The sequence below is a fragment of the Nyctereutes procyonoides genome, unplaced genomic scaffold (genome assembly GCF_905146905.1).
Source record: "Nyctereutes procyonoides isolate TBG_1078 unplaced genomic scaffold, NYPRO_anot_genome, whole genome shotgun sequence".
Taxonomy (NCBI): Eukaryota; Metazoa; Chordata; class Mammalia; order Carnivora; family Canidae; genus Nyctereutes; species Nyctereutes procyonoides.
Window position 1 is genome coordinate 16,891,356 of NW_026575159.1, and position 17,219 is coordinate 16,908,574.

General features: G+C 38.8%; 1 protein-coding gene across 1 annotated transcript in view; it reads right to left on the bottom strand.

Moving 5' to 3' along the window:
- ATAD2 (ATPase family AAA domain containing 2) overlaps window positions 1-14,589 on the bottom strand; it is a 64,168-nt gene extending 49,579 nt beyond the window's left edge. The window contains exons 1-2 of the mRNA XM_055314236.1: window positions 14,159-14,589; window positions 4,569-4,717 (exon numbers count right to left, since the gene is read on the bottom strand). Of these exons, the coding sequence (XP_055170211.1) occupies window positions 4,569-4,717; window positions 14,159-14,326 (317 nt within the window). The 5' untranslated portion in view covers window positions 14,327-14,589. The remainder of the gene's footprint in view (window positions 1-4,568; window positions 4,718-14,158) is intronic.
- Between the last annotated feature and the right edge of the window lie 2,630 nt (window positions 14,590-17,219).

Genomic DNA, 17,219 nt, shown 5'->3' on the forward strand with positions numbered 1-17,219 from the left:
CACAGCAATGTAAGTCATCATTCATTCATTATCTCTTTTGGTAAGAACCAAGAACAAAATAAAACATTCGCGCAATCCATCCACAGGTCAAGGCCTAGTTTTTCATTGGCTCATAGACATTTCTCATAAAGCCCCTCCCTCCATACCACGTAGGTCTAGATTTCTATAAACAAGGCCCCAATTAAATGCTAGAAACATAATGATTGAAGCAATGTCTCTCTGCCTTTCCTCCTCTCTTTTCTCCTTACTTCCTTCTCACCTATAGGGAAATGGAAGCACCTTGGCCCTTACAGGGGTTGATAAAACTTCTTAAACAGGTAGTCAATGTTTTAGGCTTGTGAATCATACAGCCTCTGTCACAACTACTCACACAACTTTAACACTGAAGCAGGAAAACACCCATAGAACAAATGGGTATGGCTATGTTCCAATGAAACTATTAACAAAAAAAAATAGGTGTCTGCAAATCTGATAAAAGCTATGGATCTTTTCTACCTAGAAAACTGCATACACACATACAAGTTTATACATTATTTTACAGGTTTCATGTGCCCCCTTAAAAACTATGATTACTGGGTCCTAGTTAGGAACTCCAGAACCAAAGAGGTATCCTGCTATCAGGTACAGTTACTCAACTCTTTCTGTATTATTCTAACAGTTTTGGTCCCCTGGTCTTTGAGCCTCAGATAGAAAACAAAATGGATGGAGGGACACAAAGGAAGTAAAAAGACTACTACAGTCAGGCAAACTAGCAAGAGCAAAAGGGGTCACCCTGATAAGAAGCGGGAAACTACATAAAACAAAATTCAACAATAACTAAGGGTCGGTTTATCTAAGTCTTCCTGTACAAACAGATCCAAAGGTTATCACTATGTAATATAACAGTCTTTGTAATAATAATCTGAATATACAGATCATTTTTAAGAAGTTCTTCACAGAAGACATATAAATGCCCAATGAGCACGTGAAAAGATATTCAATGCCATTAACAACCAAGGAAACATAAATCAGAACCACAATGAGGTATTTTCACACCCCCTAAACTGGCTAAAACCAAAAAGACAAACTATGACAAGCGTTGACTAGGATGTGAAGAAATTAGAACGTTCATGCGCTAATGGGCATGTAAAATGGTACAGCTGCTTTAGCCAACTGTTCAGCAGATCCTCAATGTTAAAACAGTTACCATTTGACCTAGCAATTCACTCCTAGGTATGTACCGGCCCAAACAATCAAAACCCTATGTCCACACAAAATCTGAGCACCAATGTTCACAGCATCACAAAGCCACAATCCAAATGTCCATCAACTAATGACTGGATAAAGAAAACATGATATATTTATGCAATGGAAGCTTATTCAGTGAAAAAAGAATGAAGTGCTGATAGGTACTACAATAAAATGAACCTTCAAAAACATCATACCAAGTGAAAAGCCAGATACAAAAAGACATAAATATGATTCTATTTATATAAAATGTCCAGAATAGGCAAATTCATAGAGATGGAAAGTAGATTAGTGGTTTCCAAAGAGCCAGTGGAAAGGGAGAAGGAAAAAAAAAAAAGAAAGAAAGGTAGAAGGAGGAGGGAGATAATATAACAGGGCTTCTTTCTGGGGTGATGAAAATGTTCTGAAATTGGATAGTAGCGATGGTAGCACAATATTGTGAATATTCTAAAACCAATGAATTATACATCTTAATATTGTGAATTTTATGGTATATGAATTATATCTCCATAAAATTGTTATTTAAGAACAATTTTCGAGGTGCCTAGGTGGCTCAGGTCATAATCTCACGATTGTGAGATGGAGCCCTCTGTCAGGTTCCACACTGAGCATGAAGTCTGCTTAAGATCCTCTTTCTCGGGATCCCTGGGTGGCGCAGCGGTTTAGTGCCTGCCTTTGGCCCAGGGCGCGATCCTGGAGACCTGGGATCGAATCCTACATCGGGCTCCTGGTGCATGGAGCCTGCTTCTCCCTCTGCCTGTGTCTCTGTCTCTCTCTCTCTCTCCCCCCCTGTGTGACTATCATAAAAAAAAAAAAAAAAGATCCTCTTTCTCCCTCTTCCTCCCCCCTCCCTCTCTAATAAAATAAAAATAAACTTTAAAGGATAGCAATTCAATATATTGTAAAAGGAATCAAATTTAAAAATATAATATAAGTCACTCATCTTTAAATCTAGATTGAAAAAGCACTTATTTTAATACTCCTTTAATACCTTTTGAGCATAAAGGACAGTATGATGTTTCATATATTTGAGCAAGCTACATTAACTTTTAAAGGTACAGACTTGGGATCCCTTGGTGGCGCAGCGGTTTGGCGCCTGCCTTTGGCCCAGGGCGTGCGTGATCCTGGAGACCCGGGATCGAATCCCACATCGGGCTCCCAGTGCATGGAGCCTACTTCTCCCTCTGCCTGTGTCTCTGCCTCTCTCTCTCTCTCTGTGAGTATCATAAATAAATAAAAATTAAAAAAAAAAGTTTAAAAAAAATAAAGGTACAGACTTTAAGGACTTCCAACATTAAATTTTTAATAGTTCTTTTTTTTAAGATCTATTTATTTATTTGAGAGTGAGAGAATGCATGTGAGAGTGAGCAGGGGAAAGGGCAAAAGAGAGGGAGAGGAACCTCAGGGAAACTTCCTGCTGAGTGCAGAGCCTAATGTGGCACTTCGATCCCAGGACCCTGGATCATAACCTGAGCTGAAATAAAGAGATGTTTAACTGAATGAGAAACCCAGGTGCCTCCCAAACATTAAATTTTTTATGACTATGTACAAGACAAATTAGAGAGAAATTCATTTACATTTTTTTTTGAGAAATTCATTTACATTTTATACAAATAAGCCAACAAAACCACTAACAAAAATATTAACATATGAGGTTTTGGTGAAACAAAATAGCCATTTGCTCTGTGAATGTGATAGACTGCTATCAGTTTCTTTTGCGTTTGGTATGTTGTACATCATGTTTGTATTTCTCTTTATTTCAAGTGCTCCAAATCTTCATATGAACAGCATGTTATGACATCATATCCATGGCTTCCTCTTCAAAGCATCATTTATATATTAAGGTCAGACTCCGTTTTTATCTCATAAACCTGAGCTAACTCAAGCAGTATTAGCTGGTACCGACTTAGTTGTAAATACAAATATGGGGCCTGAAATTTTATGACTATTCTCTACAAGGTAGCCATTTAGACGATCTAGATTGTTTACTTTTTCTTCAGATCATGAAATAAAGTCTAAAATTCTTGCAGAGAACCCATGGGCCACTTTCTCCACCCCCAAAAGACTTCAATTTTCAGAAATACTTAGGTAGCTTGAACTGTATTTCATCAATTCTGTAAGTTACATTTCCCTCCATTTTAATATCTCTGAAATTGGCATGTGTCTTAAAATTGATGGAATGTCATAGCTTAACCTTCAGTGTTTTGTTTTTTACTGTTTCATAAAACAATGAGTGTTTCAATTGTTGCTATCTTGGATCCTACGAAATACGGTAGTAAGCACACCATAAATAATGGATGAAATGATGCCAATTTTAAAATACATAATGAAAGACTATATAAATAATACTAACAAAAAAACAAACTTAAAAGGGCACAATGTCACTTATCTGGAAAATCTGCTACACAAAATAAAGTCTACCTAAGAAAAGGAGGGTCCTATGTAGGGTTGCTTGGCTGGCTTGGTCAGTGGAGCATATGACTCTTGATCTCCGGGTCATGAGTTTGAGTTCCATGTTGGGCATAGAGATTACTTAAATAAATAAGTCTTTAAAAAAAAAAAAAGTAGGAGGGTTCTAGTCTTTTAAGTCAATATGAGAAATATTTTATGAGAATAAAACAATTATTTCATCAAAGAAATTTTATTCTAATTGGCACCCTCCCCCATTTATGTCAGGCCCACCAAAGTGAGAGGAAAAGTGAAGAATTTTTAGCTAATTAAATTTAAATCTGCCCCAAACCAAACAAATCCAAGTTCCTTGAATTACTAACTTAATTCACTGAAAAGAATTCCTTGAGTATTAAAATGGAATTCATGCCATCTACCTCAGGGTTCTTGAGAAATGAAATTTAAACATGTATAAAACATCTCGTCCCCTTAGACAAGTCAAAAAAAAAAAAAAAATCATGTTCCACTTCCTATGTGAAAACTACTTTAGAAGCACACCAACACACAAATTCATAAATGACGCAGAATTAACAAAATACTTGATAGCAAGCGATCACAAGTATAAACCACTATTTTGAACAGAGGCTTTGTGTAAGTATGAAGAAGAATCACATCATAAGCAAGTTAAAAATCACAAAAATAAGTAGTTATCAAGCGACTTTGTCAGCTATACTCACACATACCACAAATACTGTCTTTGAACAAGAAAATAAAAACTGGTTACATATTAATATTTTAAGTCAATAATATTCATTTGTGGCAATTTCATTTCAAATTACATTTTGTAACCCTGGAATCTTGATGACTGGTCAAGAATACACTTAAAAAATTAAATACAAATCCTAAATTACTTTAAAACTATTTAAAATTAGCATTCAACCATCGTGTATTACCTTGTAAAATGCCTTCGATTAGCATGTTTTTCTGTTATTTCCATATTCTTATCAAAACTAGAATCTGAAGAATTCTGTGCATTTTTTCTCAAAGACCTTGAAGCACGTGTCCGGTGGTAGGTTTCAACTTCTTTAACCGAAGACCCATCCTTTAAGAAAAATTGAGAAAGTGATCTAAGTTTTTCTTTAAAATCCCCAAGTTAGGGCAGCCCTGGTGGCGCAGCGGTTTGGCGCCGCCTGCAGCCTGGGGTGTGATCCTGGAGACCCGGGATCAAGTCCCACATTGGGCTTCCTGCATGGAGCCTGCTTCTCCCTCTCCCTGTGTTTCTGCCTCTCTCTCTCTCTCTGTGTCTATGAATAAATAAATAAAATCTTTAAAAATAAAATAAAATAAAATCCCGAAGTTAAACTCCTAAGAGTTTTCTTTGATTACAAGTTTGTAACAACTGCTTTTTATGCAGCATCATTCTGTATCTCCCCAAGAAACTGTAATCATATTTAAAACAATCATGTTATGATAAACAAATACCAGCAATGTCTAGTCTAAGATTTATTGATGGTTTATAGCTCTATTTCACAGCAAGTGGCCTAATAAAGTTTTCCACCATTGACAAAAATTTGTAATAGTTCATAACATTAAATACTCCTTTAAGGCTACAGAAATTAGAAAGATACACAAACCATTGCCTGCCATGCAACCACTGGCAACAACTTTAAAAATAACTGGACCATCAGAATTGTATTTTGGGCTTGGATGACAAAAAGGAGTTATTACTATCTATTTCACAGTTTCATCCAGATGATATAACACTTGAATTCAAAGATTGTTTACATGTATGTTAATCTGTTGTAAAAACCACAGTGCTCTATATGACTTTATTCTTACTCAACAGACTATAGAGTTTCTTAGTGGCAGCTTTATGAGCTATAGAGGTTCTGTCATAAAGTATTCAAAAGTTCACACACATATCTCTGAAATCATATAAAGGCTACTTTTACATGAGAAGATAAAAGTACCTAACAACTCTCTGATTATATGCCATATTACTCTGAAAATTGATAATTTTGGAAAAATGGTCAGTATTTTAAGAAAACCTGCAATTTAAGTATACCCTTCCACTTAGGCTGGCTTTACACAGTCATTTCATTTTATCAGGACATTCTGTCATCTAATTTTGCTTTGAGCAGAATACTTACTGGTTCACAAGTAAAATAAGGATATTTAAACCACAGGATTTGTGTTAAGAATTAGATAGGTACTTTATAAAATATTAGTAATATGTATGGTTTGTTAATCACTTTTATCTGTGTACCTATATATAAGGATGTCTGAAAAAGGAATACCTACACTTTTAGGTAAGTGTATTATTTTTTATTTTTTAATTTTTTATTTATTTATTTTTTTAAAGGTTTTATTTATTTATTCTTAAGAGACACAGAGAGAGAGAGGCAGAGACACAGGCAGAGGGAGAAGCAGGCTCCACACAGGGAGCCTGATGTGGGACTTGATCCTGTGTCTCCAGGATCATGCCCTGGGCCAAAGGTGGGCATCAAACCTCTGGGCCACCCAGGGATCCCGGTGTATTATTTTTTAAACAAATATCTACATCTTAGGAATAATATAACAAGACTAAGAAAAATTTTATGGGAACCTATTTCCAGATTCTTAACTTCCACATGTACTTTTTCTTAAAACTGATCTGCCTGAGAAGGCATCCTCTTTCATTCACCTTTCTCTCATTTTACAAAAGAAAGTCTTCTCTCATTCATTCTAAATCTTCCTATTGTGGACTGCCTCAAGGCCTTAAAAACCTTCCTAAAGCTAAACAAAGAAAAACACTAGTATAGGTGTTATTAAATTGAATGACAAAGCTAGGCAGCAAATCCTTTCCTTTGGGAGGTGGTTTCTAATTCTCTGCTTTCAACAAAATTGAAAAAGAGACCTAATCAAGTTAAGAGACCATGAAAAATAATTTTGGCAAGTGTTTTTTGGCATATAAGCCAGAGAAACTGAGTGGCACTGCTAAACTCCTTTCATTACTGTCTATTTATTTATATGAACAATGTTTCTCAGTGCATGGAAATGATGCCAAACACTGTCTTCAGCATTAAGATTCCTCCACAGACATATGAAAACTAATTGGGGGGGGGGACCTCAATCACATGAAATCCCGATGAAATCTTACTTTCTAGGTTTCATTTTTTGTTTCATTTTTAATCAAAATAAGTATGTTTTTGATGTTTGAATCAACTGAATATTATAGACTGTATTTCTCAGAGCCTTATCACAGAAAAGTATAAAAAATTTCAAATTTTGTTTTACAAGTATGAAAGGATACTTAATAAAGTACTTTTAAGTATAAAAATATGTCAAGATAAAATGCTGTGGCTTTGTGAATTAGAAATACAAGCTAAAAGAGGAAAAAAAAAGAATCAAGATAAAATTTCTAATTGCTAAAGGAGCATGTTTATGTATTATGTTTTTAATGTTTCAAGACAGGTAATCAAATAACTATGGTTTTTAAATTTCAGTGGATCAAAAGACTGACGTAAATATTTACTTACTTATTTTATTAACATACTGATTCAATAATTCTATACATTACACAAGGCTCACCATGTAAGTATAGTTACAATCTGTCATCAATGTTATTACATCACTGACTATATTTCCTATAGTATTTGTCATCTCCATGCCTTATTTATTTTTTTAAAGATTTATTTATTCATGAGAGACACAGAGAGAGAGCGCACAGACACAGAGGGAGAACCAGGCTCCATGCAGGGAACCCGACGTGGGACTTGATCCCGGGTCTCCAGGATCACACCCTGGGCTGAAGGTGGCGCTAAACCGCTAAGCCACCTGGGCTGCCCAAGTTTTAGTTTTTAATGTCAACACTAAAGGATGACTGAAATGATCTTCTTTCTAACTGTTTAGCCAATGGGGATGGGGGGGAAACCTTAGATAGCAAAACCATTTTAAGAGAAATCTTAAAAATGTACAAGAGAATACAAAGCTAAAAAAATTTAGACGGTCTTATAAGAAAACAGGAGAAAACTTTCATTACACTGGGTTTGGTAAAGATTTCTTTCTTTTTTAAAAGATTTTATTTATTCATGAGAGGGCAGAGATATAAGCAGAGGGAGAAGCAGGCTGCCTGTGGAAAGCCTGATGCAAGACTCAATCCCAGGCCTGGGATCACAACCTGAGCCAAAGGCACTGAGCCACCCAGGTGCCCCAGCAAAGATTTCTTAGATATGACACTGAAAGCACAGATAACAAAAGAAAAAACAGGTAAGCTGGCCTTCATCAAAATTACAAATTTTTGTGCCAAGGACACTAACCACAGAGTGAAATGGAAACACATGGAATAGAACATATTTACAGTCATATATTTGACAAAGGATTGATATCCATAATATACAAAGAATTCCTATATTTTAACAACAAAAACCCCCCAAAATAGACAGAAGACTTGAATAGACATTTCTTTAAGGAATATATACAAATGGCCAATAAACACATGAAAAGATGCCTAACATAACTACTCATAGAAAAATGCAAAATCAAACCCACAAATGAGATATCCCTTCACACTTGTTAGGATAGCTATTATAAAAGAGAAATTAAGTGTTGGCAAGGATGTGGAGAAAGTGGAAATCTGTACATCGCTTGCAGGAATGTAAAATGGTGCAGCCACTATGGAAAATGATATGGCAATTCCTCAAAAAATTAAACACAGAATTACCATATGATCCAGCAATCCTACTTCTAGGTATATCTCAAAAGAAATGAAAGCAGACACTTGTATACTCATATTCATAGCAGCATTATTTACAAGGGCCAAAGGTAGATGCAATCCAAATGTTCATTGATGTATGAATGGATTAAAAAACTGTGGTACTTACAGTAGAATATTATCCGGCCTTAAAAAGGATGTAAATTTTCACATACTGATATAATAACATATACCAGAAGACATTACACTAAGTGAAATAAGTCAGTTACAAAAAGCAAATATTTTATGTTTCCTTTTATATGAGGCTTCTAGGGCAGTCAAGTTCATAGACATAGAAAGGTAGTTGGGTGCTGGGAGGAAGGAAGAATGGGGAGTTATTTAATAGGTACTGAGTTTCAATTTTGGAACATAAAAAATTTTGGACATGGATAGTGACAATGGTTGAACAAAATGAATGTACCTAATGCTATAGAAGTGTACACTTAAAAATAGTTAAAAAGGTACATTTTATATTATCTGTGTTTTATTACAATAAAATGGAAAGCAAATGTTACCATATTCCTGGGAAAAATAAAAAAAGGTTTTTGGGGCACCTGAGTGGCTCAGTGGTTGGAGCGTCTGCCTTTGGCTCAGGTCGTGATCCTGAAGTCCTGGGATTGAGTCCCGCATCAGGCTCCCTGCAGGGAGCCTACTTCTCCCTCTGTCTATGTCTCTGCCTCTCTCTGTGCGTCTTTCATGGAAAAAAAGGTGGGGTGCTAACTACTGGGAAAAAAATTCCCCGAAAAACTTAGAAGATTTTATAAGTGGTATGAGTGAATCTTTGATTCGCATATTGAGTGACTTCATTCATACTTCCTAAATAAGAAAGGCTTTCCTTAACTATGTGGAGAAAAAACCAAAACAGGTTCTTGGGGAATCACCTACATAGAAGTACATACTGGCAAGTTTTAAAATAGTAACTTTCAAAAATATTCCTTATAAAAGCAATACATGCCCATTATAACTGGAAAAAATAAAGAAATGCACAAAGATGAAAATATCTCTCTTAATTCTAGCTACTCGTGATAACCACTGTTAATCTTTTGGTGCATAAACTAGACAATCATATTCACATGATTTTTAAATTGGGATGTTATGTTTTCTAACTTTTTTCTAGTAATACAAAACATTTCCCCATGCCCTCAAATATTATTCTAAAAATCTTTTGAAATGAATGAGTAGGGGCACCTGGGTAGCTCAGTATGTTAAGCCCCTGACTCTTGGTTTCAGCTCAGGTCATGATCTCAGGGTTATGGGATTGAGCTCTGCCCACCCCCAACCCCTGCCCCCACCCTTGGGCTCTGGGATCAGCAGGGAGTCTGCCTGGGATTCTCTCCCTCCCTTTGCCTCTCCCTCTGCTCATTTTCCCTCTCTCAAAATAAGTAAACAAATCTTTTTTAAAAATTAAAGCCTAGTATTCTAGCCATTACATGAATCAATTTAACAAAATGCTTAATGTATATTTAAGTTATCTGCAATTCTTTTGTGTTATAAAGGCCTCTAGATGAATTATCCTGTATACATCTAATTTCCTAAGGGAACTAGCACAGTTATTAAACCAGTCACATTTTAATATAGTTTATCAAAATAACTCTCAAGAGCTAAGTTAAATGTCAACTGGTAACAGTAATTAACACTGGATGATAGAAATGAGGACTTTCACTTTCTATTTTATACATTTTTACAAGATGCATTACTTGAAAAAATTTTCCTAAGAAGTAAAAAAACAAAGAGAAAACATCCTTACTCTGAAAACTAAACCTGGAGATGTAGTGTCCTTATTTATTCTTCTACTAAAATCTACTTAAATATTGAGAGCACTGATGGTTTTCAAAAGTAGAGTTTTAAAAGAGGAAAAAACATATTTTTGTTAAACTTTTAATCTAACAAATGTTATAATCTTGCAGAATCAGTAAGTTAGTAGACAAGTAGCAACCAGAGTAACAAAAGCTTTTCCCCAAAGTAGACAAAATTGCTAACAGAAATAAACTAATATGTTGTTTTCCCACAATACTAAGCTTCTCCAAGCTTTAAATTCGTAACAAAAAATATGTATGTAGGTCAGTTGGTTGAATCCAAGCATCAGTCCAACAAATGAGGTGTAAACAGGATGTTTTAAACCATAGTTAAGGGATCCCTGGGTGGCACAGTGGTTTGGTGCCTGCCTTTGGCCCAGGGCGCGATCCTGGAGAACCAAGATCGAATCCCACGTCGGGCTCCCGGTGCATGGAGCCTGCTTCTCCCTCTGCCTGTGTCTCTGCGTCTCTGCCTCTCTCTCTCTCTCTCTCTCTGTGTGTGACTATCATAAATAAATAAAAATTAAAAAAAAAAATAAATAGGTAACTAAACCTTCAGAAATTGAATATAAGGTTGGCTTCTGAGATGAAGAAAATTCCAAATTAAAAAATTAATATGAATAAATTTAACCATCTTTAAAACTTACCCTAAGAAATGATCTGTCAAAAAATATGACCTGAGGAGATAAGAATATCTAAACACAATCAGGGTGACCAAGTGTTAAGTTTCTGAAATGCTTGACTAATGTAAAAAAAAAAAAAAAAAAAAAAAAAAAAAAGGCTGTAATTAAATCAAATGTGCTGAATGTAAGACTCCAATTAGAAAATATTCCAATCACAAAGGTATGTTTCATTTTTGGCATTGGTGGGCTTTGACAGCATGAATACATTACCCCTCAGGACTATCCATTTCTTTTGATCCAATCCCATGATAAGTAACCCTCTGATTATAATTTGGTCTATGGAGAATTTATAGAAGACAGAAGTACTATGTCTCAAAGGTATAATCCCTACTGGAAATCCTAGCCTGGGGAAAAAAAATCCTTCACCCTACAATATCTATCTGAGTGCTAATTGCTCAGCCACCACATACTACTGATATGGCAAGAATGGCAAACAGCCTGTTATATTGATGTGTTAGGTCTCTTCTTCTAAAGTTCCTTTAAAGAAAGGATAATTAACAGTGAGTAATTATTATGTATCTATTACACATAGATTCTATTCTAGATCCTAGGGATACAATACTGAACAAAAAGTCAAAATCCAGAACTGTACAGAGTTACATTCTGACTTAGGAAGAGGGTAAAATACTTTAAAAAGTAGGAAATTAATAGAACACGTGAGGAGGTGATAAGGAAACAAAGCACAGTAAAGAGGCATGTCAATGAGAGTGGTAATTTTAAATAAGGTGTTTAGGGTAAGCATCACTGAAAAGGTGAAGTTTTAGCAGACTTGAAACGGACAAATTCCCTAAGTTCTCCTAGGTTGAACCTGGAGCTCTACTGCTTATTATAAAGTTATTTAAGTCTCTGTGTCTCAGTTCTCTCACCTGCAAAACAAAGATGATCATATCTACCTCATAAGGTTAGGAGGATTGAGTTAAGAGTTGTGAAATTCTTGGAAAATGGTAAGTATTGTGAGTTCTGAGATTTTTTTTTTTTAACTTTTTTTTAATTTTTATTTATTTATGATAGTCACAGAGAGAGAGAGAGGCAGAGACACAGGCAGAGGGAGAAGCAGGCTCCATGCACCAGGAGCCCGACGTGGGATTCGATCCCGGGTCTCCAGGATCGCGCCCTGGACCAAAGGCAGGCGCCAAACCGCTGCGCCACCCAGGGATCCCCGAGATTTTTTTTTTAAATTAAAAATGTAAAAAGTAACTTAATGTGTCACACAGATATTTAGAGGAAGAGTATTCCCATCAGACGGGAAAACAAGTACAAAGGCCCTGGTATTCAAGGAGCAGCTACACCAAAGGGGTGGAAAGGACCAGGTTTTCCAAAAGGGAAAATGGAAGAGGATGTCATCATAAAGAGAAAAGGGCATAGGGCTACTCCTAAACTTTTCAGTTTTTACACTTAGAAATTTTTGAGCAGAGAGATCAACTGTTTCTTTTATAAAGATCACTCTTGTAAGCTATGCCTGAGAACTGATGGTTGTGGAAAGGGACCATTACACACATGGGTGGAAAACCAGGCGGCTAGTGAAGAATCCGTTTTAACAATCTAGGGAAGAGATAGATAATGACTTGGGCCAGCATGGCAACAATGGAGGACCTGAGAAGAGATCAGATTCCAAATACACTGAAAGTAGACCCAACAGAATTTGTGACTATGAAATGAGAGAGGAGTCAGGATGATTCTTAGGTTTTTGGCCTGAAGAACTGGAAAGATGGGAGTGGGCATAACATTGACCCTGGTCTTAATTGCTGACAATGCCTGAGTCCTAACTATAGGCCAATCTGTTTGGGTAATGTCTTTCCATGTATGATCACATTTAATCTTCACTACCCATGTGGTATCACCTCTTTTAACAAATGCAGATTATTGGTAAACTGAGATTCAAAACTAGTAATTGTTTTAAGCACCTATGTTACTTAATCAATGTTCAATATATCATTACAATCATAGGAATTAGCACTGTCCAGAGGATAATTACTCAATAAATATTTATTGAGATAATTAGATTTTCTGAACATGGGTTAATAAGGGACTCCAGTTCAGTGCAGACGTGTCTGGCCTCCTCAGATCTCAATCTCAATCTCAATATGTGATTGAGAAACCTATCCTGAAAGTTCAAGAAAAAATTTTTTCTTCTCAATTCAGAATCACAATTTCAGAGTAAACAGACTTTTCACTCCCTTCAGTAGAGAAGCAGCTAATACAGGGTGCCTACAAAAGATACTGACAACCAATTTCATGTGGTGATCCCTCCCATAACTATGTTTGTTCAGTCTCTCCCTCTTGGCCTCTCATTCTGACTTCCTACTTCCTAACCCTCTCTCCATGCCCACCCTCCCTCCAAGAGAACTAGACTACTTCCTGCTGCCTTAACTTTTCTAGTGTTGCTCCCTCCACTTCTCTAACCTTTTGTTAACGCTGTCTCCCACCTGCGCCTCTCTCAGCAGCTCCGTTAGGGAACTGGAGGGTCGCTTCCCCTGGCTTTAAACCTACATTCAAAAATCCAATCTGTACTTCAGACCTTCAGAGAGAAGGAATTCTTTTCAAGACTTTACTGCTCCACCCCCTTGGAAACTTCCCCTATAGACACTGTTTATAACTGCAGCATGATATAATAGAAAGGGAAAGGTTTTGGAGGCAGAGGATCCAAGTTCCAATTTTAGATCCATCTACCACTCACTGGCTACCTTCTTGAGTCCATTTCCCCCCCGTCTGTAACATAGATACCATAACTATCCACTCTCCGGGGGCTGTTACCGAGGCTTAAATGAAGGTGTACATGAAATGTTGGTCTCCCCATCTCCCCCCCCACATTATGCAACCTGCTGTTACTCACGGCGCTCTTATTACCGAACCTCTCTGGATCGCAGATGAAGGTCAGGAAACGTGAATCACAATCTTTCTATTCCCGTGGCCCCCCGTGCATCCAGCGGGGAGTCAGCGAGCGCGTGCGGCGCCCCGCCCCGCCCCCCCCCCCGCCAGAGGCGAGCCTGACGAGAGGTTAAGGTGTGGGGGATGGGGGCGGGGCAGCCCCGCACCAAGGTTCCTGAGGGCTTCGGTCTCCCCCTCGCGTGAAATGCGGTAGTAAAGGAACTGCTGTGCCCCCTCCGACCGCCCGACCGCCCACCCCGACCCGCACCCCCGGGGGCGCGGATCTTAGGAAGCCTTCCTTCCATTTTACTTGTCCTCGACAACACTCTTCCCAACCTCCCCCTCCCCCCTCCCCCGCCAACTGTCACCCGGACCGCGCCGCCCACCCCCGGGCCCCACCCGGCCAAACCGTCGCCCGCAGGCCGGCAGGCCGGCAGGCCCGCAGGCCCCAGGCCGGTACTCACGCCCGAAGCGGCCACGGTGACGGCGGACTGCTCGGCGGCGCGGGCCGAGCGGAGCCGCCTCCGGCCGATCTGCTCCAGGCTGAGGAACTCGTTGGACAGGTCCAGGGGGTCGGTGGCCGAGGAGACCGAGGGGCTGTGCAGCTCCAAGCTGCTCCGGAGGACCACCATCTTATCTTCTCTGTCTCGTCGCCCGGCGTCCGCGGCGGGAGACGAGTCCGCGGCCGGCCGCCAGCCGCTCAGGCTCTTCCGCGCTCCGAATTCTGGCGCCACAAGCTCCGCGCCAGCGGCCGCAGCGCGCGCACCCGGGATCCTTCCGCCGCCCGGCCCGCCCACGCCGCGGCCCTGCCACTGCGGGCTCGAAACTTTCTGCCCTTCTGCCGGGCGAGGGACTTCGGCTTGGAGTGGGGGAGGACCTGCACCGCCGGGCGCCAGGACCTGAGCCGACAGCCAGGGGAGAAGGCTGACTTCTTCTTCTCACATAGTGCCGGCTCGCTGAACTCGGCGGAGGGAGACGGCGGAGACCCGAGAGAAGTCCCGTTTGGAATTTTGGCGCGTGGCTGTCGGGGGGGGGGGGGAGCCGCAGGGAGGCTCCTGCCTGCTCTGATTGGCTGGCGGGGGCATGGCGGCTCCTCCCAGCCCCGCCCAACACCTGCCGGCGGCTTCCCGCCACGCGGGATTCAAACGAAAAATGCGGAGGACAGGCAGGTTGAGGAGACCAAAAGGGAAAGAGCCTCTAGGAGTAGTTCCTGCAGGGCTGTGTGCCTCAGCTTTAAGGTTTTCTGATTTAAAAAAATGTTTTTGAATTCAATTAATTAACATATAGTATTATTAGTTTCAGAGGTAGAGTTTAGGGATTCATTTAACACCCAATGCTCTTCACATCATGTGCCCTCCCTCCTTAATGGCCATCCCCCAGTTACTCCATTCCCCCCGCGCCCCCTCCCCTCCAGCAACCCTCAGTTTCCTATAGTTAAGAGGCTCTTCTGGTTTACCTCTTCCTCTTTCATCTTATTTTATTTTTCCTTCCCTTCCCCTATGATCTTGTTTTGTTTCTTTAATTTCACATATGAGTGAAACCATATAATTATCTTTCTCTGATTTTATTTCGCATAGCATAATCCCCTCTAGTTCCATCCAGGTCGTTGCAAATACTAAGATTTCATTCTTTTTGATGGCTGAGTAATGTTTCATTCTGTACATTATTATAATGTATAATAATATATATATAATATAATGTATAATAATAATTACATCTTTTTTAACCGCTCGTGTGTCAGTGACATCTGGGCTTTTTCCGTATTTTGGCTATTGCTGACATTGGTGCTAGAAACATTGGGGTACCCCTTCGAATCACTTTGTTCGTATCCTTTGGGTAAATAAATACCTAGTAGTGCAATTGCTGGGTCATTGGGTAGTTCTATCTTTAACTTTGAGGAACCTCCATACTGTTTTCCAGAGTGGCTGCACCAGCTTGCATTCCCACCAGCACTGTAAGAAGGTTCCCCTTTCTACTTGCCAACATCTGTTATCTCCTAACTTGTGAATTTCAGCCATTCTGACTACTTTTTATTACAATTGAGGTGAAAGGACATCATAGGAATTTGAATAGAAGAGTTACTTTTTGAGTTCTTCAAAGAATTTCCCTGGCTGCTGCATGGAGAATGCAATATTTCGGTTTATAAATACTTAAAAAAAAAAAAAAGGTTTATCTGAATTTCAACTGGGTGTCTTACATTTTTATTTGCTAAATTTGGCAACCCTAGTTAGGAGGCCATTGCAGTTGTTCAGGCAATAGATGGTGACACAGGCCAGTGTTACCGCAGTGGAGGAACTAAATGGTTAATTCTGGATGTATCAGGAAGAAAGAGCCAAGGGAATATGCTGATTAATTGGATTTAGGTGTGAGAGAAAGAGAGGCAACAAGGATGACTAATTCATTTTATTTTATTGTAATTTTTATTTTTTGCTTGAGCTAATGGAAATAGGATGCTGCACTTAACTGGGATGAAGAACGTTATGGCTATAGCAAGTTTGGAAGGAATGTGAGGAATTCCTTTTGATGCACATGTAAGATATGCAAGTTATGTATGTTCTGTACTTAAAATTTGGCCTTTTAAAAAGTTTTCAAGCATGTATGCAGCAGGATATTTACCATAGTGTGATTTGTAATATCAAAAAACTGAAGACAACTTGAATGTCTTCAGTGAGGCTTCATTTGAGAAGGACGCCTGGCTGGCTCAGTGGATGGAGCATGCAACTCTTGATCTCAGTTAAAGCCCCATGTTGGGTGTAGAGATTACCTAAAAAATAAATCTTTAAAAAAAAGAAGGATGCTAGACAGTCATTACAAATTATGATGTAGTTCTGTGTTAATTTAATTAGATAAAAGGTTGGGCACAATGCATTGTAACTTGTTAGGAAACTACAGAGATGGTTCCCATCTTTGTTTTAAAAAAGTGTATGTGTATACTCACATTGGAAAAAAAAACAAAATAAACCATAACAAAATGTTAATAGTTAATTTCTGAATGGTAATACTATTGTTGTGTAGTTTCTTTGTACTTTTCTCAATTTTTCTGTTTTTTTTTTTTTTTTTTGCATGAACTGTGTCACGTTTACAAGAGAAAAAAGCTTTAAAGTGATTGTTTACCTAATACAAATGGAAGAGGAAAGAACAATATTTAGGGTAGCATAGTCTACCCTTCTGTGCACTTTTCCTTATTCATATTATACTTCACAAGTTATTTTAGGGCAGCCTAGGCTTCCCTAAAAATATTATTTTAAAAACCTCTACCCAAAAGGCATATGATATGCATTTGTGATTTTGTTAGATATTATCAGATTGACTTCCACAGAAGTTTTAGGAGTCACTTTACTTCTTTTAAAATAAAGATATAGAGGGCAGCCCGGGTGGCTCAGCGGTTTAGTGCCACCTTTGGCCCAGGGCCTGATCCTGGAGACCCAGGATCGAGTCCCATGTCGGGCTCCCTGCATGGGGCCTGCTTCTCCCTCTGCTGTGTCTCTGCCCCCCCCCTCCCTTATGAATAAATAAATAAAATCT